The sequence below is a fragment of the Rhamphochromis sp. 'chilingali' genome, assembly GCF_963969265.1.
Source record: "Rhamphochromis sp. 'chilingali' genome assembly, chromosome: 7".
In the NCBI taxonomy this organism is placed as follows: Eukaryota; Metazoa; Chordata; class Actinopteri; order Cichliformes; family Cichlidae; genus Rhamphochromis; species Rhamphochromis sp. 'chilingali'.
In genome coordinates this window covers 37,135,239-37,157,194 of record NC_137934.1, presented here as the reverse complement: position 1 = coordinate 37,157,194, position 21,956 = coordinate 37,135,239, and the positions used below count along the sequence as shown (strand labels likewise).

At 40.3% G+C, this 21,956-nt stretch overlaps 1 protein-coding gene across 3 annotated transcripts in view; it reads right to left on the bottom strand.

Moving 5' to 3' along the window:
- Nucleotides 1-21,956, bottom strand: part of ano2b (anoctamin 2b) — a 64,545-nt gene that overhangs the window by 21,751 nt on the left and 20,838 nt on the right. For 2 of the 3 annotated variants that reach the window (XM_080887894.1, XM_080887893.1), the window contains 13 exons: nucleotides 20,937-20,992; nucleotides 18,809-18,856; nucleotides 18,053-18,117; nucleotides 16,368-16,502; nucleotides 15,594-15,754; nucleotides 13,156-13,238; nucleotides 12,763-12,852; nucleotides 11,335-11,418; nucleotides 5,240-5,314; nucleotides 4,554-4,755; nucleotides 1,218-1,329; nucleotides 1,029-1,086; nucleotides 796-896 (listed from right to left, as the gene is read on the bottom strand). In XM_080887894.1, the coding sequence (XP_080744020.1) occupies nucleotides 796-896; nucleotides 1,029-1,086; nucleotides 1,218-1,329; nucleotides 4,554-4,755; nucleotides 5,240-5,314; nucleotides 11,335-11,418; nucleotides 12,763-12,852; nucleotides 13,156-13,238; nucleotides 15,594-15,754; nucleotides 16,368-16,502; nucleotides 18,053-18,117; nucleotides 18,809-18,856; nucleotides 20,937-20,992 (1,270 nt within the window). The remainder of the gene's footprint in view (nucleotides 1-795; nucleotides 897-1,028; nucleotides 1,087-1,217; nucleotides 1,330-4,553; nucleotides 4,756-5,239; nucleotides 5,315-11,334; nucleotides 11,419-12,762; nucleotides 12,853-13,155; nucleotides 13,239-15,593; nucleotides 15,755-16,367; nucleotides 16,503-18,052; nucleotides 18,118-18,808; nucleotides 18,857-20,936; nucleotides 20,993-21,956) is intronic. The other variant, XM_080887892.1, reaches the window with a different exon arrangement.

Below are 21,956 nucleotides of genomic sequence, written 5' to 3'. Positions count from 1 at the left end.
AGTTACACACCTGCACACAACAATTCTACCAGGTGTGAAACTTTTAAGGAGATGAATGTGTAACAGTGGAAAGGATGGCATGCAGATATGATTGCATGTGCTGCGACTTGCAGGTCCATCAAGATGACTAACAGAGCTTTTGATGAAGCTCACCTAATGAGTGAGTAAAGCAACAATAAAAGTGTAGCCTGAAGCTAGAAAGGGTGTCTGGTTGACATCTGTTATAAACGTAGATGACCTTTGAGCTTTCAGATTTGCATGTTAATGCTAAGCTATTGCACAAAACCACTGTCCAGACATGGAAGGAATGTTACTAGAACAAGAAAGGGCAGAGCAGATGCTGCAAGAAATTGTCAGCAAGTGTGTGTGTGTGTGTGTGTGTGTGTGTGTGTGTGTGTGTGTGTGTACACACGTTTAGACATCTTTGTGGGAATAGAAAATTGGCATGCTACTATACTTGTGGGGACCAACAGTCACAAAACACTCGTCCCCATGTGTTTGAAGGCATTGTTGAGGCTCAAAATGTGGTGTTGGTGTCAGGTTTATAATTGGGTTACGGTTAAGTATAAAGAGCATGGTTTTTCTGTAGCCATTAATTATAGGTTCAGTGCACTGGCATAGGTTTAGGGTAAGGTATTCATTTTTGATTTTCAGGGTTAGAGTAAGCGGCTGGGGAAAGCATTATGTCAATGTCCAAATGATATCAAACACTAGCAATCAAACACATACAAGGGACAATCTTATTGCCTGACTGCTTCTTTTCATTTTTATCTTCATACAAATTGATGGACTTACGGGATGCCAATCTCAAAGATGTTGTTCTGGATTAGTTGCTTCCCCAACATGATGATGCTGAGCTGAATACACAACTCAATGAGGCACCCTCCTGGAGCACACTGGGGGATACATATCATTTTTTTTTTTTTTTTTTTTTTTTTTTTTTTTACACATTACACTGTAACTTTTGAATCCAATTTCGCTAATCCAAATGAAAAACAAACTTATGTTTAAAGGTAAAAATCACACACCTCCTCCATCCGAAAATCATTAAACACATACACATAATTTCCCGGGCGTCCAGCAAACCTGCAAAAACGTACAAAAAAAAACATTAGGTCCCAGTAGTGACACTAAAAAGAAGTGGGTGTCATTTTATAGGTGACATTTCAGATGTGGTGTTCATGGTACAATGGTGAACACAAACACAGAGGGCTTACCGTCCCTTGAAGAAAGCCACGTAAAAGATGGGAGCATATGCGTTCATAAACTTGAGTAAGAAGGCTTTCAGGATGAGCCGTTCTTCAAAGTTGGTTTCTGTTTTAGGAATCTCTGAAAAATAGTTGATGTGAAACAGTGAGAAAGAGTTAGCACGGTATTTCATGAGTGCTACAGAAAAAGAGGCATGCTAATAGAAATGAAATGGGGCCTATGTAAAAGAAACATCAAGCAAACACATGCACAGCTCTATTAGGCTTGTATTTCTAAGGTGTCCACATTATTTTTTCTACAGTGTGACTCTAGACTGTTATGACTGCACAAGAATGGCGTCTGTTCAGCAGAAAGTGACAACTCTGCAAGTGAAGAGAGTTTAACATGATCACTGTGCTGGAAGTAGGTTAAAATACTGGAACTTTTCACATTGCACATCATCTCTCTCACACACACTCACGAGCGCACACACACACACACACACACACACACACACACACACTCTCTCTCTCTCTCTCTCTCTCTCTCTTCCCTCACATTTCTCCATCTAATTTTTTTCTATTTCAGAGGTTTTGAATATGAATATAAATGTAGGAAAACCCTCCTGGGATGACTGATGGGATGGCTGGAGCATGAAAACATCAAAGTTTTATCAAGCTGTCCACCATGAGGCAGAAGGACTCTTTCTCAGATACAGAAGATGAAGATGATTACATGTTTTATCAAGAGACCTAGGCATTATTTTACTCCTAGCATTTGTAAATGTGTCATTCTGGATATTTGAAACAACTCCCTGATTTCCAGAAATCAGGGTTAGATTAGATTCAAGGAGTAAATTACTAGCAGGATATAATTACCTTAGCTTAGAAACAAAACCAGGGCAATCTACTGGCCTAGCCTTAACGTAGGAAATATCAGTCTGTTGCAACTGTCATGCCAGTACATGTTCCCAAATAGACTGTAGTTAACAGGATGTATGAAGAGCTTGTATAATAAATCAATCTATCTATCGATCGAGATATATATATATATATATATATATATATATATATATATATATATATATATATATATATATACACACACACACACACACACACACACACACACACACACAGTGGGGCAAAAAAGTATTTAGTCAGCCACCGATTGTGCAAGTTCCCCCACTTAAAATGATGACAGAGGTCAGTAATTTGCACCAGAGGTACACTTCAACTGTGAGAGACAGAATGTGAAAAAAAAAATCCATGAATTCACATGGTAGGATTTGTAAAGAATTTATTCGTAAATCAGGGTGGAAAATAAGTATTTGGTCACCTCAAACAAGGAAAATCTCTGGCTCTCACAGACCTGTAACGTCTTCTGTAAGAAGCTTTTCTGTCCCCCACTCGTTACCTGTATGAATGGCACCTGTTTGAACTCATCATCTGTATAAAAGACACCTGTCCACAGCCTCAAACAGTCAGACTCCAAACTTCGCCATGGCCAAGACCAAAGAGCTTTCGAAGGACACCAGGAAAAGTATTGTAGACCTGCACCAGACTGGGAAGAGTGAATCTACAATAGGCAAGCAGCTTGGTGTGAAAAAATCAACTGTGGGAGCAATCATCAGAAAATGGAAGACATACAAGACCACTGATAATCTCCCTCGATCTGGGGCTCCACGCAAGATCTCATCCCGTGGGGTCAAAATGATCATGAGAACGGTGAGCAAAGATCCCAGAACCACAAGGGGGGACCTGGTGAATGACCTGCAGAGAGCTGGGACCAAAGTAACAAAGGTCACCATCAGTAACACACTACAACGGCAGGGAATCAAATCCCGCAGTGCCAGACGTGTTCCGCTGCTGAAGCCAGTGCATGTCCAGGCCCGTCTGAAGTTTGCCAGAGAGCACATGGATGATACAGCAGAGGATTGGGAGAATGTCATGTGGTCAGATGAAACCAAAGTAGAACTTTTTGGTATAAACTCAACTCGTCGTGTTTGGAGGAAGAAGAATACTGAGTTGCATCCCAAGAACACCATACCTACTGTGAAGCATGGGGGTGGAAACATCATGCTATGGGGCTGTTTTTCTGCCAAGGGGACAGGACGACTGATCCGTGTTAAGGACAGAATGAATGGGGCCATGTATCGTGAGATTTTGAGCCAAAACCTCCTTCCATCAGTGAGAACTTTGAAGATGAAACGAGGCTGGGTCTTCCAACATGACAATGATCCAAAACACACCGCCCGGGCAACAAAGGAGTGGCTCCGTAAGAAGCATCTGAAAGTCCTGGAGTGGCCTAGCCAGTCTCCAGACCTCAACCCCATAGAAAATCTGTGGCGGGAGTTGAAAGCCCGTGTTGCTCGGCGACAGCCCCAAAACATCACTGCTCTCGAGAAGATCTGCATGGAGGAATGGGCCAAAATACCAGCTACTGTGTGTGCAAACCTGGTAAAGACCTATAGTAAACGTTTGACCTCTGTTATTGCCAACAAAGGTTATGTTACAAAGAATTGAGTTGTATTTTTGTTATTGACCAAATACTTATTTTCCACCCTAATTTACGAATAAATTCTTTACAAATCCTACCATGTGGATTCATGGATTTTTTTTTTCACATTCTGTCTCTCACAGTTGAAGTGTACCTCTGGTGCAAATTACTGACCTCTGTCATCATTTTAGGTGGGGGAACTTGCACAATCGGTGGCTGACTAAATACTTTTTTGCCCCACTGTGTGTGTGTATATATATATATCTATATATCTATCTATCTATCTATCTATCTATCTATCTATCTATCTATCTATATATATATATATATATATATATATATATATATATATATATATATATATATCTATATATATATATATATATATATATATATATATATATCTATATATATCTATATATCTATATATATATATATATATATATATATATATATATATATATATATATATATATATATATATATATATATATATATATATATATATATATATAGATTTATTTTTTTTTAAACTATAAAAAAAAACCCCATACTTATAGCAATTCAAAAAATACATTTCTAAAGTTAATCAGACTTTGATGACTTTGAGACTTGATATCATGCATGGTGACCAGCATGGTGACTGTTAAGCTAAGCTAACATCTTGTGCAGTTACAGCTTCATTATTAAAGATATTCAAATGTTAATGATCTTTTTACTTAACTCTTGGCAGGAAAGAAAACCAATCAAGGTTTTTAGCAGTGTTCACCAGTGGATCCAGTTTTCCCCCCCATTCTCTCTGGTACTTGAAACCAAAGTTACTTTACTAGAATAGAGTAAAAGGACATCTGTGTGTGTGTCTGTACCTAGCTCAGTTAACCACACTGCCACAGCACCGTAGATTTCATCCAGAATCAAGATAACCACGAGGTTGATGATGACCGCAGTGGCAGTGACTGTCACCCGAACATTGTGCCTGATCTCCGGGTCAGGGCTCATCGCCATAATCGCAGAGATTGTGATGCGGTAAATGATGACGCCGAAAACTGCAGAAAATGTCAGCGCAAACTGGGAGCAAAAACACAAGCAAAGGAAGGGTAGTTATTACTCAAATCGTTATAGAGCAATGGCTAGACTTATTATGCTCTCACACTTGAATTCTGAGAAAATGACACGGCTAGGCTAGATCAGATGTAACCAAACCTTATTTTAAAATCATACATATCTCAGAGAGGGGGATAGTAATGTTGAGAAACTCGTGCTTAAAGTGGTAACTTTCGGGATGAATAAAGTATTCTGATTCTGATTTAGAAGGAAAAAATGTGCGCTTTGGTAAGTTAAAAGTATTTCTTTACTGCTAAATCCAACTGGAAAGAAAGATCTAATTGTATTCTCTTATCCGCTGTTGCTTGATGAGGTCAATCCAACCTTATAAAGTCAAATGGATCTTAAGAAAAAAAAAAAAGGAAAAAGGAATCCCTTTTATTCCCAGCTCTGCACATACATTTTTCTCATCCTACACTGGCCCTAAAACACATTTTTAAATACTCACCATGAAGAGGATAGAGGACACGTTTATCAAGTATCCGGGAAGGCGATCTTTCCAGGTCAGCTTCTCTATAGGAGACTGACAGAAAAAACAGAGGAGGAGAAAAGAGGGAAAATTCCAAATCAGTCATACAGGAATCTGTGGATCTTTAAGTTTGTTTTTAAATCTGTTATCCAGAACAGAGAGCCTACAGAGACGTCTTAAAAAGAGAGAAAAACAAAGCCCCTTCCTCCTTTCAAATGGTTTGTAAAAACTGAGTTTAGAGCGAAACAAGCAGCCAGTGAATTTCACACGACCACGGGGAACATTACCACATCTCAGCACAGACATAAGGGAGCATAAAAATGTGTTTTACTGTACGCAGCCTAAATTCAAACACTTGCTTCTTGAGGACATCGTTTTATTCCAGAGAATCTCTAACATCCAGATGACTCCCAGCTGATTCATCCATTCTCCCAGGCATTAACCACATTAACTGGCTTCTACTTTGGAGCGATTTCAGGTCTAAGAAAACACAAGTATCTGCTTTCTTGCCAAGATTCAGATAGGAAGATTGATTTCTACAACCTCGAAAACCAGGTTACAGCCAGGAGACAGTAGCAATGCATAATTTAAAATGCTAGGAGATGACAGAAGGATCTGGTTTTGCCCAGCTACTAAACCCTGTGCAAACAAAAGTCTCGCCCAGAATGTCAGAAATTTTAATAATGGAATGTAACCTGTACAGTTACAGTTTACAGTGGAACAAAACCGCTGTCAAACTGTTTCAAATCTTCCACCCCCAGGTGGTGCTTATAGGCATATGGAAATAATGCATACATGAACATCTTCACACAGTGATAGGAAGTCAGTTTGCACACACAGACCTGAGTGGATCAAAACCCTGTATACTCTGAAGAGGGATTATGCAGCCTGGCAGTGCAATGGCACCATCTAGTGAATATGATGGCATTGTACACCCTGCAATACAAGCTTTTTAAAAACAGAAACAGGCAAATATACATATGAACCGTCACGAATAAGCTTATACAGTGGGTTGAAAGGGGAGTGTTAGACATTTAATCTGAGATTTAGAGTAAGACACCACGTCTAGGAGTAGCATCAGTTTAAAATATGGGGACGCAAGGTTCAAAATAAGGATTTCGAACCTTGTAGAATTAAAATGACGTACACATTTCTGCATGCAAGGACACATTTTGACATTTATTAGAACTACATTAATACTGGTCTAATTGCTTCAACCACTCAAGAGTTCTGCCCTTTAGTCATCTGAGGACCTCTTGGTTTTTCACTAAATAGTAAATGCACATTTAGACAGCCTTAACCATTAAAGCATGTTTCTTGCATACATCATTAGGTAGTCCTTTGGTTGCTCCAACATTTGCACTGCAGATCTGAGGTGTGTATGCTACATTCAAGTTGTGTTTTTATAAAATTAATAATGTGTTTTTCAAGCCCACTACAAACTTTAAGAGACAAATTAATTATGAGGTGTTAGCCATGTAAATTATTGGATTACAAACAAATCTCTTAAATGTGAAGTTTTTTTATTGTCACTTCAGTTCTACAACATTGTTCACTTCGCAGCTTTTGGCAAGTATTCCCAGAGAGACAGTGAGTCCAGAAGCCTTTCACTTGGGGTCAGGTTGTAGGTTGTTCGCTGATGATTGAAGACCTATAACAAAAAAAAAAAAAAAAAAGACAAGTCATTTTAAAAACCCAATTCTAATAAAGTTTTAGTTAAAAATGAGAATTTGCTAAGTAATAAGTAAGATTAAAAGTTAAAACAGAGACTGTGACTTTTTATAGCTCTCTGGCATTCTGGATTAGACTCCACCTGACTGGTTCTCCATTGCTGTGTTTCAAAAGTTCAGCTAGTAATTTGTTTAAAAAAATGACCTACAAAAGGACAATTCATGGCAGAAATCCAAGAAACCATTAACACCAAAAATATTTAAAAGAAACAATCTTTCAGCAAAAACCAAAAATAATCAAAATAAAGCCATACCATCTTCTCTTAAGGTTCTCACTTCTCCTCCCCCTTTTCCAGACTCTTAGCCTGGTTCAAGTGCTGAAGGAAAATTTGATCACACCAGGACTCGTGACAAATTTCCAATCTGCTAGAGACAGAAGAGCAAAACAAGATTTAAATGAAATGTAAAATAAGGCTGCATTAAACTGCAACAAGTTATCATCAGTAGTTTCTACTTTTCACAGACACTACCACTTCTATTATTAAATAGTACTATGTATGCAAAACTATTACTGCTACCAAGTATAAATTCTTCATATTAACCTTTTTTAAAAGACTATTACTAGAATAATAAAACGTGTTAGCACTTGAATGTGACGTGGGCACTATGTGCATACTTGTCAGTTTAGATCAGATTAGATTAAGTGTGTAAATCAACTTGTGCGTTCTACTTTGTTTTTACATGGTAACCAGCAGCAGATGTCTACACTGTGTTCAGACAACAAACCAACTCATTTAATTAACTTACCGGATGGTTTTGGCAAGCTTCTTGAAAACGACCTCGTTGAGTCTTCTAAACTTGTGAACGCTGGAAAGTGTGTTTGTTTGCACTCAGAGTGCGGTGTTGAGAAATGACAAACAGGTTTCATCCTGATTACAACTGACGAAATACATTTGATTTAAAAATACACAATTTCGCTAACATTTTTCTTTCTCATTATTCTGTTGGAACAAAGTCGTTAGCCTTTCAAACGGAGGGCCTTTTGTCTTAACTGAACATGCACATATTAAATATAAAAACTTTAATGGAAATGAAAGTGTTACATGGAACACAATGTGCTTTTCTGCTCAAGTCCATTATTCAGATTTATGCAGTCTCTCACTTATAACGTCTATGCAGTGAGCAGTGTATAAAAGAACCAGAAACGAAATCAGCAACTTGTTTTTAATCTGTACATTTATCATCATTTTGAGAATCGCGCCTTTTGGACATGAGCCTTCATTTCAAACATAATAAATGCTTTTCTTCTAAAATACTAACTAAATACTAACCCCACGTTTGCCTACTGGTGGTGGTCAGAGAGCCCGGTGGCGCCAGTGTCCGGCAGCCTCGCCTCTGTCAGTGCACCCCAGGGCAGCTGTGGCTACAATGTAGCTTGCCATTGCCAGTGTGTGAATCTGTGTGTGAATGGGTGGATGACTGAATGTAGTGTAAAGCGCTTTGGGGTCCTTAGGGACTGAGTAAAGCGCTATACAAATGCAGGCCATTTACCATTCTTGCTCTCTCACTCTCACCCTGAAGCCTCTACATACACAAAGTGTATACAAAAAGACCTTCAGAGTGTGATGGCCATCCTGACCAAGAGAAAGAAAAAGGTAGGTCAGACTTTATATTTAGCTTGTAATGCCCACTGAGGAAAGACCAACAAAGCCTTTGCATTTGTGACAGACTTGGGTCTTAAATTGCTCCTTTTTTCAATTTCACTTTCAGTTCGTACTCCAGTTCCCCTTTTGAAGTACGTATTGCTGCACTCACTATGGATAGACTGCAAAACACTACTTCATTGGAGCAACTCAAATATTCAAGCACAGAGTATTGTGGACCAGAATCACTAAAAACCATGCTGGCTTGATTTCTGCAAAATGTAAGCAGATGCAGAAAAACACTGTATTTAATATATTAAGCAGTGGGGAACTATTCTGGTATACTACATGGCTGTTTTAGCAAATAAATGTTTACATTTGCTTAAATGTTAAGAATGATGTTATACATATAGTACCATTTCACCATTTTCAGGCACATCTAATGCAATGTAAGTGTCTAAGACAGAGCTGGCTTCCCTTTAGGATTCTGGGCTTTAAAACATGTGACCCTCTCTCTTTTTTTAGTTTGTCTTGTATTATTAGCACTAACATGCCCTGTAGTTCAAAAACTGATTTGAAACATTGTGACAGTGATTTGTCCGTCACTGAAGATTAGCCACTGATGTAGTTACGGCACTTTTACTGTCAGTTTGCAAATGTAAGCATGCAGCCTGAGCTCTGTACTTAAAGTAGCCAAAATGAATGCTCAACTTGATTTACCCAACATTTATAAGTGCTTAGTATGCCGAAGGCATATTGCTTTAAAATAACAGGACCAACGTAGAAGACTCAAAAACCAAAGACCCATTTTACTCACGTATATGTTCATATAATCTTTTGATTTGATCCTACAGCACATTCAGGTAACAATGGTTCAAGTGTGTGAGAGGGAGTTGTGTGTCGCCATAGTGACGGTCACTAATCTTACCCCTGGCTTCCTGCCCAGCATGCATCACTCCCACTCAGCCCGCCCTCCCTCAGTTTCTTTCCATCCCTCTACTTCTCCAAGTCGGCTTATTTGTGTTGTGCATCTTTTTGTCATATAAATTTGTGTTTTAAGTCTCACACTCTGTCATTTTTGCATTCACAGAATTCCATCCGCGTCTTGATGTCAGTGGCTTCCATCTCCTCCTTCAGCCAGCTTATTATCCCAGCAGGGTACCTGATCAGAGCTAGGTGTTGATAGCCTAGACTTTGTTTTTGCCATTCAGCTGACTCCCCAGGACTTGCCTGAACCTCTGCAGGTACTTGGTGTTTGCAGCTTTCATAGTGGCCTCTTCATGGTTCCCATTTGCCTGTGGGATCCCCAGGTACTTGTAGCTGTTTGTTTGTTTGTTTTTTTGACAGTAGACCTAACCACAATTAACTTGTCATACAAGAAAAGGTGTAACAAACAGTATGTCTCCGTTGAGTCCATTAATGTCATGTGGTACACCTGCGATGAGGAAAAAGCCCACAGAGATAAAGGTTGCAAAGAAGGATTAGCAGCTCACCCAATTCATAAGGGGGTCCTGTTAACTGTCTAGCAACAAGGTTTGTAGAAAAGAAATCCTTTAGATCCAACAAATCATTTTACCTTTGCTGTGTTATAAAGAATGTTCCTTTTTTAAAGACTATATTGGAAGGATTTCTTAACATTAATTAGCTTAACTACCTGGGAAAACAGTACTACAGTGCTTTGGTTGAGAACTATTTTCAGACCTGGATTAATACTTCTTTGATTAGTGTGTAAAGCGTGTGTTTAGCCTGTTTAATGACAAGGCAGTTTGAGAAAGGAAAGACATGCACGAACTCATCCAGGGTGGAATAGAACCAGGCCGCACATGGGTCACCTACCAGCACCCAAGTTGAGCCAGATTTCATTCCATTCTGAGAAAAAAGCAAAAATCATACACTACTATCTGAATTTTTCCCAGAGCACATGTTCTACAGGGTGACGTGGGCAGTGGAATGCAGGGTAATTTTGTGTGTCATGCCCTTCACTTGTACCATCATTCCCACCAAGCTGCAAAGCGCAATCTTTTCCCTCCCTACTTTCTGTGTTTCTGTTTTCTGCCTGCTTGATTGCAGGATGTGATGAGCGGGGGAAGTCAGACTGCCAGCTGCTTGTCATCATCCTGCTCTGCAATAAATACCTAGATCCAACACTTTGACTGTGAAAACATTGTATACACAACTGCCAGATCATGCAGTCTCTGTTAGTTTATTGCCCACTCATGTATTCGCATTTACCAACACCTGTTCTTCTCTGTCTGCAGCATTCATCTGCCTAAGCCCCTTCTTATCTTTCTCAGTTCTGAGCTCTCTGTTCTCTGAACTTCTCATACAGCAGTCCTTAGCTGCATTGGTGCCCTGGCCCTGCCTATTGCTTCAACCTCATCGTGACCTCCATTCAAACCCAACTCTCTCCCACCAACAATGAGCATTTTTTTTTTTTTTAAATACGCAATCTTCCTGTTCCTGCTCATATCTGTGCTCTGCTTTCAGGTTCATCAACTAGCCCAACTATATGGGCAATTTTAACTCCTGCTGTGGTCATCACATACCTGGATTGATATATTTAAAAGGGGTATGCTAGAAAACATACAAAGAAATACCTGTGAAGTGGAAACGGTAGCACCCTGAGGATGGGACAGGAAGAGAAGAACAGACAGCAGCCTGCAGGAGGGGAAAGAAAGGATAGGGAAAGCAAGGTGGGAGCAGGAGGGAAAAGAAAAGGACAGGTGGTAGAAGAGGACAGGGGAAGGAGAGGAGGGGTTACCGGTATTCCTGCAGACATGGCTGACAGTAGTTTTTGTCTCCATCTGTCCTTCCCTGTCACTGTCCCGTCCTCCTGCTTTGCTGGCTGAAAGACAGGGGGGACAAGTTACAGACACACAGACAGACAGACAAATACACAGACAGACACAGACAGACAGACACACCCACTATCACTCAAAAGCTTGGAGGATGTTTTTCTCTTTGCACATAAAGCATATTTGTTTATATAAAATATAACATATTTATTTAAGTCACATCGATTTACAACAATTCTATTAATTATGAATCACACCTCCTTTTTAATGGACCATCTGTGTAGGTGTACAGAGGCACACTTTCAGCAACAAGCATTCCTGTACTCCACATTATATTACCTAATACAAGTTTGTTAAAAGTCAAAAAATAAAAAATAAAAAAACAAAAAAAACATGAAGGACCTAAAGACTCTGATAAAGTCAGGTTTGGGTACCAAACTCTGTACTTTTTAGGGTACTGACTGAATTATCTACTGAAAACCAACTCACACTAAATCATTCGGTGCCAAATTTTAGGTAAGCGTAAGAAAGAGCATGACTATTACTAACTATCACTCAAGTTAACCAAAAGATCTCTCAGGTGTGGTTACGCTTTCAAAAAATAAAAATAAAAATTGCGCAACGATTGCTCTCTGTAACATTTGCAGAGGAAAATGAAGGGAAAAAAAATGGCAACACATCAAATCTGAGGAAACACCTGGTCAAACACAAAGTGCATTGGCTCTGAAGAGTGTCCCATATTTGATTGGCTGAAAGCCACCGAAGGACCTGCAGCTAACTTTCGCAAGTCTTTCGCCAACGTATAAGAAGTTGAACCCATTGATGGTGAGGAATCTTTAAGTGGCACACTAACAGCTCTATCAATTTCTTCATTGTGGTTATGGGTCAGGAGATAGAGTGGTTCATCCACTAATCAGAAGGTTGGGTGGGTTCCTGGCTGCTCCAGCCTGCATGCCAAAGTATCTGTGGGCAAGATACTAAATCCTGAGTTGCAACTACAGTATATATGATCAGCTCCCAGGAAGATCTTTTAAATTTTTCTATTTTTCTTCCCTAATCAATTTTGGGATGGTGTAATGATGATCCTGTGTCATGTGAACCAGTTCCCTGCTTCCCTCTGGCAGCAGCAGGCAGCCATCTGTTACCACTGCAAAAGTATGTGGGCCAACAGGACTCAGTGTGATTGACCTGGTTTACACAGAGAATCTAGATCACTCCCAGTCATGAGATAATCTTGGACATGTTGAAAACCAGCTGGGTGAAAGGAAATATATTTCCTTCATATTTGTATTATGTATACAGATCACTGAATTTAAAAAACATGACTTGTTACCATAACACGTTCCTATAGTAAGCACTTTAATAGTATAGCTTTGTTTTCTTTGCCTTCCTACCTCATTCTTTTTCTTCTTCTTTTTCTTATTGTTCTGCTTCTTCTGTCTTTTCTGCAGGAGGACGGTCTCATATCTTGGCCTGGGGTGTTCCTGAAAGAAAACAGGAGTGAGAAGGAGTTAGGTTCTGGACATTCTATCTGACTCTCATGTGGGCATCTATGTGTATGCCACATGTACATTCCAGGCTAGTGTGGGATTAGCATTAGATGATAATGCATTTAGTGCCAATGTTAAGTGTCACTGCAGGAGGAGGTAGTGTGGCCACACGCAGATTGTAGGAGTGAAACTGGTTAAGAAAAAAGAAAAAACCTCTGCCAATCTGAATGTTCAGAAATTTTTCTGCTAATTTTGTAGGTTTGATGCGTTTATGTTTGCACTTTAAAAAGCATTTACCTCATCCTCCTCAATGCCTGTCAAGTCCCAGCTGAAGCTCAGACTGATCTGACGTCGCTTCCACTGTTCCAGAAATAGCACCGCTGCACAATCACACAAACGAGGAACTTTAATAAAGGTTACAGTATCGTAAATCTCCAATTGCAAGTTTCCAACTGCATCATATGACTTAAAAGTTGACCCTAAGTTTTTATTTTAGAGTTGACTAAACTACTTCTTTTTCAATTGATTCAACGACATAGAGGGCAAGCAAGAAAGCAAGAGAGAAATAATGCATTTGTCCCCTAATTGCTCTTTGACAGTGACTTGGTGTAATTTAAATTTACAGCTGCCCAACCTGAGCTGTTCCTATGACTTATTTGTAACATATATACTCATTTCTAATCGTGTCCATTCTGGTCATTGCCAATGAAGGATTTAACATCTTCCACCTCCCATCTTGCCTTTGTACCAGTCTCCAAACCAGACATCATAGTAACTCTCACTACTGTCCTGCAAACCTTTGCTTTCACACTTGCTGCTATCAACAAAATCACCTATTCACCTCTCTCATGTGCTGTATGTTGCTTTGGATAGCTGCCAACAGATGTTTAACTCATCTATCTTCAAAACATCTGCTGAGTGCAGCTTCACTCTTACACCCGTCACCCTCTCTTTCACACAAACTTATTCTGTCTTGTTTCCAGGGACTTGTCCTTTTCTCTCCACTGTATACCTCCACCTCTCCTGGCTCTCTTCCACCTGCTTCCTACTCTCACTACAGATCTTAATGTCATCTGTGAAAATGATACCCCACAGAGACTCCTGCCTGACCTCATTAATCAGCCTGTCCATTACTAGTGCAAACAAGAAGCCGATCCCTGATTAATCCCACTCAAAGCTCAGACATATGTCAATCCTACCACATACCTCACAGCTGTCTTACCATCTTCATACATGTCATCTACCAGCACTCTCACTCTATCACTCCTTCCTCATACAGTACAACAGTTCCGCACTTGGCACCCTCTCATATGCTTTATCTAGACCATCAAAGACACAGTGCAGCTCCTTCTGACAGTGTATACTTTTCCATCAACACCCAAACATCATGCTGAGAAAGAACTACAGATGTGAAGCCACACTGCTGCTCATTGATTGTCACCTCTCTTCTTAACCTAGCTTCAGCAACTCTTTCCCACAGCTTCATGGTGTGGCTCGTTAACTTTATCCCTCTGTATCTACTATGGCAGCGGTCCCCAACCCCCGGGCCACGGACCAGTACCGGTCCGTGAGTCGTTTGGTATCCGGCTGCGAGAGTTGAGGCTCGGGTGTGAAATTTATGGTTCTCAGGGTTTTTATTGTTTTTTTTTTTATTGTTTTTATCGTTAACTCAGTTTCCCTGGGTCTTTTCCCATGTGTTATGCATAAATCTTTTTTTTGGTACAGTTACCGGTTTTATTTTGTTGTATTTATCTGCAACACCTTAGAGGCCAGTCTGTGAAAATATTGTTGGGCATTAAACCAGTGCATGGCACAAGAAACGTTGGGGATTGCTGTACTATAGCTCTGCACATCAGCCATTTCTTCTCCATTCCTCAGTCATGCTCTCACTCTCCAAGATTGTGTCTGGTTAAAAATCCCACTGCCCTCTCTCCTACACATCTTTATACCACCACAGGTATGCCACCTGAACCATCCACCTTTCTAATCTTCATCCTCTTCATAGCCGTCCTCACTTCCTCCTTACTAATCTTCTGCACTTCTTAATACACCATTTATCCTCCTCTGTCATGTTCTTTACATTCATGAGCTCCCCAAAGTACTCCTTCCATCTTCTCAGCATACTCTATTCAGTCATTAGTAGAATTCCATCTCTATCCTTAACCACTCTAACCTGCTGCTCCTTCCTTAGTGTTCAGTCTCATGTAATTTTATACAGATTCTCTCAGGACATAAAATTCAGGTCATAAGATACAGTCCCAATCAAAAGTTTAGGACCACATGCCTTTAAAAGGCCAAATCTGTGCAAAAATGTGGATTGTGCGCTGCTAGAGACCCTGCTTATGCAGTTCAGCAACCCGACCCCGTTCAAAAAGGGAACATTTTGCCTTTGCCATCAGAACACCATGACAGTATGACTACCGGACAGAAAATGACAATGAATCCACATTTTGCACAGATTTGGCCTTTTAAAGGCATGTGGTCCTAAACCTTTGATCAGCTGTAAAACAGTCTGTTTCAGCATGCTCAAAAAAAATGTTTTGTCTCACTCCCATTTCTTCTTGTTGCATGTTGAAGCTCTACTTAGAACCTTGTTAAGATCCAACCATGCCAAATATGTTATTTGCCATTTTTCAAGTGGTCTTAAACTTTTGATCAGGACTGTATCTCTGAGCATTTTCATAACCAGCCCACCTGTCATCTCGGTATGCATATGCAAAAACACATAACCTTACCCCATAGAGACATGAAGATGGCAAAGAAGACAGTGGCAGGGTTATCAAAGAGGTGTGAAGCTTTGGCGGTTCCACAGGCAGTGCTGAGATGCCAGAAGTCACATGCTCGGTCACACAGAGGACACATGGTGAAATTGAGACGCTGGTCACACATCTCCAGACTGAAGAAGAGGGGGAAAAAAATATCAAATCTAGAGTGCCCACCATTATATAACATGTGGTGTAGTGTTAATGTTTATGACTATAAGATTAACTGAGGCTCTATATTTCTGTCTGTGGATTCACTCTCAGCTAAAAAGGCGCATGGATCTTTGGGTCTGTTACATTTAACCACAATAAATGAATGGAACTTTTAACACATAACCACAACACAAGCTTTTCTACTTTGACCCTATTCATACTTGGTGTAGGCTGAATTATCAGCCTTCCACTTCATCACACACACACACACACACACACACACACACACACACACACACACACACACACACACACACCCAGCTGAGCCTTTTGTGCACCACCCACACAACCCTGACTAAAGCCAGATACAGCAGGTATCTGGGCAATCCCTGTCTAGTAAATGTGTGTATGGGCATATGTGCATGCAATGGCAGGAACAAATCCTTATTTTCTGCATTATGCTAGAATCCGTATTTTAGGGAACATCTCATTCCATAACCACTTTTTACAGTGTGGGATTGTACAATGATTTTCTCTCTCAAATGAAACTGCAACAGTAAAACTAGAGATTTTTGCAGTGGATTTCTAATGTACCTTGGTATATTAGTGTCCATTGTCGCCACTCCATAGCCAAACACAATGATACCCACTATGGAAGCTGGTACAAGCAGCTGGGTGTACACGCCGAGCCATGCAAAGTAAAGGCCGATCTTCTCACCAAAGTACTTCCTGTGGGTAAGGAATAATGCAGTTCATGGTTAGGGCACAGCAGACGGAATTAGTATGTAAAACAGGTGTAAGGATCCTGATGCTGTGTTTGACCCCAAAATAGATTAAGAGGGCTAATGCTCTTATTATTTAGGGTGTTTCCTACCTCTGCAAAGCCTTTAATAGTTGCTTCTTAAAGACTGGTGTACAAATTCTGCCTGAGCAAGATCTAAAGACTCCAACATGGACTTAATTAACCTTAACAATGGATAAATCTGTGCTACTTACTGCAGAGTAATCAAAATAGTATAATTAGTTACACTATTTAGTTATACTATTTAGAAGTACAAATCAACAGAATATATAGTAAATAGCAGCATCAAGTTTTTATGATTGTCAGAGGTTTATTACCACAAAGCAAATGTGTCCACATGTAATGAGATAAGCAACATTCTTCATTCTGTGTAATTTTGCTGAGTCAATAATTGTGTCAGTACATAGTATTTTAGCCCTCAGCCTACTCTATTGGGTGTTCTATTGGATTTAGGTCAGGCGAGTACGGGGGTCATTGAATGGTATCAGTTTCTTCATATTCAAGCAACTGCCTGCATTCTCTCACCATATGAAGCCGAGCACTAGGTGAAACCCGTCAGTGTAGGGTCTGACGGCAGGCCGAAGGATTTCATCCCCATATCTACTGGCAGTCAGGGTGCCAACACCCAGCATGTCGAGGTCTGTGGATATTCCTCCATGGATATATGCCTCCCCAGACCATCACCGACCCACCACCAAACAGGGCATACTAAATGAGCTTGCATGCAGCATTACATTCTCCACAGCTTCTACAAACCCACGACTGTCACAGGTGCTCAGGGTGAACCTGCTCTCATTTATGAAAAGCACAGGGTGCAAGTAGTGGACCTGCTATGACTGGTGTTCTATGGTAAATGTCAAATGGGCTCCACAGTGCCAGGTAGTGAGCACAAGGGACATCGGGCCTTCAGGCCACCTGTATTAAGTCTGCTGGAGGTCATTTTGTAGCTCTGGTAGTGCTCATCCTGTTCCTCCTTGAGCACATACCAGTCCTGCTAATGGGTACAGCCCTGTCCAGCTCTCCTAGAGTAACTTCTGTGCTCCTAAAATCTCCTCTATGTTCCTGAGTCTGTCAATATTGGGTCAGGCTGAGATATAAAATTTGCAGTTGAAACAAATATAAATTCTTGATTTGTCAGTCTTACAAGGTGGTTTGGCTAGTAAGGAATCATTCATGACCAGTATACACATGGTGACTAGTAACGCCAAAGAACAAATGGGCATGTGAATATCTTAAGAACCATTTCACTAGCTGGCCGACATTCTTATTTTAGGTTTGACAGCATTTTTTAGTAGATAAAGGTGAATGGCATAAACATGAATTGAGCTGCTGTTTGGGGAAGGGCTCTGAGGGGACTGGCGGCGGCTCCCGTGCCTGGCAGGTCCCCATGTACATCTTTCACTAATCATGTATGGCAGAGTCATATTAAATTAAAAGAAAAACGGAGGTCTTCGTGTTGATGCTGTGGTTACTTTACCTGACTAGATCAATGGGTTGGTACTTGTAAAAGGCTGAGTATCTAGCCCACTCTTCATGCAGAACCTGACAGACAAGACAAAGCAATAGAGAGAAAGGGAGAGGGAGAGAGAGAGGGGGAGAGAGAGAGAGAGGGAGAGAGAGAGAGAGAGAGAGAGAGTGTGGGCGTATTTTGTCATGTTGTAAGTTGAAAATGATTCTCAGAGGTAGAGCTCATCTGTAGGCAGTAAAATTCTGATTGGCCGAATTAAACCTCAGTGGATGAAGCCAACAAGCTGCAGTATAAGTAACATTATCCTGCAGCCAAGTGAAATGCAGTAAGAGAGGAGGAAAACCGCATTATGAAGCCTGGTGCTCCTCGTGCTTAAAAGATAAAAATCTAACAAGGTATGTGGTTGAACTAGAACATGTTACAAAAACTGGAGTAAACACAAGGATAAAGACTAATCCTCTCAATTTTCACATTTCAATTTTCTATTAATATTTTGCTTTGAAATTTGAGTCGGATCCTGTTTTTTTGCACTTTGAGAGTTTTGTAAACACGTTAGACAGATGTTGGAAGAAAATCAAATTAAATATGAGATGAGGATGGCAAACTAAAGCTCAGTTGTTCAGAAAAGTGGAGGTCCCTTTTTGAGTTGCTGGGAGTTAACATGTTTTGGACAGCTGACTTGACTGAGACTGAGTTTTCATAGCTGTACCACATCACTTAAAGGAACAAAGGGGGTGACAGGAATGAAAGGCTGAGTCAACGCACCTGTCTGTCGTTCCTCTCCTCCAGGTGTCCGATGACCTTGTAGTCACCCTGAGCAGTGAGAAGAGAGGATGAAAAGCATGAGTGCACACAGGCGCACGACAACAGGCAGCACAGTGCACTTGTGGAAAACATGTAGAAATACAGAAATTAAAAACACTCGAAATACAGTATTTGAAGTTGTTAAGAGCAGATAATGTGGTAAGAGGAGGTTGTCTGAAGTGTTAATATCAATCAAGTTAGATGTCAGAGTTATTGTCAGTTTTATAGCTGGTTAAACCACGGGGCCATGCCAGTGTACATCTTTAATTTAGAGCCAAAGACTTTTCAGAAACTGAAATTATCATTTTAGGTCAGAGAAGGCATGATAGACTCCAATTTGTTCATTTAAATGGATTTTTCTACACACTAAGGTTAAATATGGAGATCCACAGGGTTCTATGCTGGACCAATTCTATTACACATGCTTCCCTTAGGCAGCATAATTAGACATACATTTTCATTTCTATGCAGATGAAACTCAGGGGATCTATGAAAGTAAATGATACACACCAATTAGCTAAGCTGCAGGAATGTCTTAAAGAAAAAGACTGGATAACCTCTAATTTACTGCTTCTAAAATCAGATCAAACTGGGGTTATTCGACTCACTCCTAAGGATCTTAGAAATCTGATGGCTGCTTGGCCTCATTACCTTGGCTTCCAGTATCACCGTAAGGAATCTATTATATTAAACAAATATTTAGGACTTCTTTCTTCCATCTGTGCAATCTCTTAAAAAATAGAAATATCCTGTCTAAGAGTGATGCTGAAAAACTATTCCATGCATTTATTTGTTCTAGGAAAAATGATCCAAAGTGCTGCAGCAAGAGTACTGACAGGGACTACAAACAGCTTTTTTCCACCATACTGGTTCCTCTTCAATCACTGTTAAAGCTGGGATTATATTTAAAATCCTTGTCCTCACAAACAAGGTCTTAAATAATCAGGCCCCAGTAGAGCACTTAGCTCTCAGATTTCCTTCTGGTTCCTAAGATATTTAAAAAGTGGAATGACAGGCAGAGTCTTCAGCATTCAGGCCCCTCTTCTGTGGAACCAGCTCCCAGCTTGAACTTAAAAGCAGAGAGAGTGTCTTCTAAGTTCAGGCTTAAAACTTTCCCTCTTGTTAAAGCTTAGCTGGGGCTGGATCAGGTGATCCTGAATTTAGTGTAACTAAACACTACAATAGACATGGCTTGCTGGGGCTTTCCATGATTCACTTAGCATTTCTTTCTCACTCACTTGTTTTTGCCTCAGCATTTAATTATCAGATATTCGATTCTGGCTCTCTTCCTCAGTACATGTTTTGTCCAATTTCCTTCCACTCACCCTCAACCTGTCACAGCAGATAGCTGCCCCTCCCTTAGCCTGGTTCTGCTGAAGGTTTCTTCCTGTTAAAGGGGAGTTCTTCCTTCCCACTTCTTGATGCATGTTCAATCATCCAGGTAAGTAAATCTCCAAAAGTTGATTCTGTTCATCTGGACGTAGCGTTTTGTGGAAGAAACGTTTCATCACTCATCCAAGTGACTTCTTCAGACTCAGCTGACTGCAGACTGAAGAAGTCACTTGGATGAGTGACGAAACGTTTCTTCCACAAAACGCTACGTCCGGATGAACAGAATCAACTTTTGGAGACTTCCTTCCCACCGTCGCAAAGTGCTAGCTTAAAGGGGGTCATATGTTTTTGGGCTTTTTTCTCTGTCATTGTAGGGTCTTTACAATACAAAGTGCTTTGAAGCGACTGTTGTTGTCATTTGGTGCTGTATAAATAAAACTGAATTGAATTATCACTCACAAAATATAATTAGATAATCAAAAATTAACACAGAACAGTAATTCTTCCTTATATTTCAATTTTCAATTTCAATTTTATTTATATAGCGCCAAATCACAACATAAGTCGCCTCAAGGCCCAATTATGTATTATATGTACCCGTTAATTTCAAAACTTGAGAAATTCCTGCACTAGTCAGTATTTTGCTACGTCATTTGTCAGAGTGTAAGATTTCTACTCCAAGAATGTTTCCACTCACTGAAAATTGAAATCTAGTACACATTAAAACCATCAGCGTCTCAGGGGACTTTGCACTTACATCGTGAAGAGGGAAGGCAGCGTCATACACGCCTTTAGCTATCAATGTGCTGATGCCTGAAAGAGAGAGAGCAGAGACGTGAGACAACCCCAAGAGAGTTTGAGTGTCATTTATGAGGGGTTTCCTTTTCCTGCTAAGCATCGTGAACTGCATCCTCTGAAAAGACGACAGTTTTTACTTGCATTGAAAGGCAAGTGAGGTTTCAACCAGAAACTCAAACAGCTGGCTGGGCTTTTAAAAAAATAAGTGTTTGAGGCACTTACAAAGAGGTGTGTAAGCACATTTTTTACTGAAAAAGAATTAAGGATTGAGGTTAAAATAACTGTTCCAGGCTAAGAGGAAATTCATTTTTAGACAATGAAAAAGAGCACCTCCTTTTATTTATCCAATATCCAGCACTACTTACTTGTGATTCGATTTTTTTAAGGATGTGATTTGTTGTCCCAAAAAGATAATAATAAAAAAGAAAAATGGTTCTTTCCCCACACGTATTGTATAGCCTGTACCATTTTAAAAAGTCTGGTTTTCAGTGTCAGACAGACTGGTTCTGTCTTTTGCCCTTGAAAGTTTTCACACGTTAAATCGTGGCCTGCCCGTTACCTGTCAATGTCAGGGGTGGACGCTGATGCATGACATGACGCGGCATACACAACTACCTCTTCCATCAAACTAACTAATCAATTATCAGTGCCTCAAAGGGGACACGGACCTATGCAGCGATTAGCTGTGCTATTAATGAACATCACGACCAACACACATACACCTACGCATGAATGCTCACTCAACCAGCCAGAAACAACCACAACTCCCAGTGGCCCCTGCTTCAATCTCAGCCTGACCCGGGAAGTATGACCCACTTGTAGAAGAGATGGAGTAAAGCAACAGAGACAGAGAGGGAGAGTGTGTGTGTGGGGATTGTGTGAGCCTGGGTGGGCGGGGGGAGGGGAAGAGAGAAAATAGAGGTTAAAAAGATGCAACTCTATTTTTCTCGTCCCTTCTTGCCCTACAGCTTCATTAGTA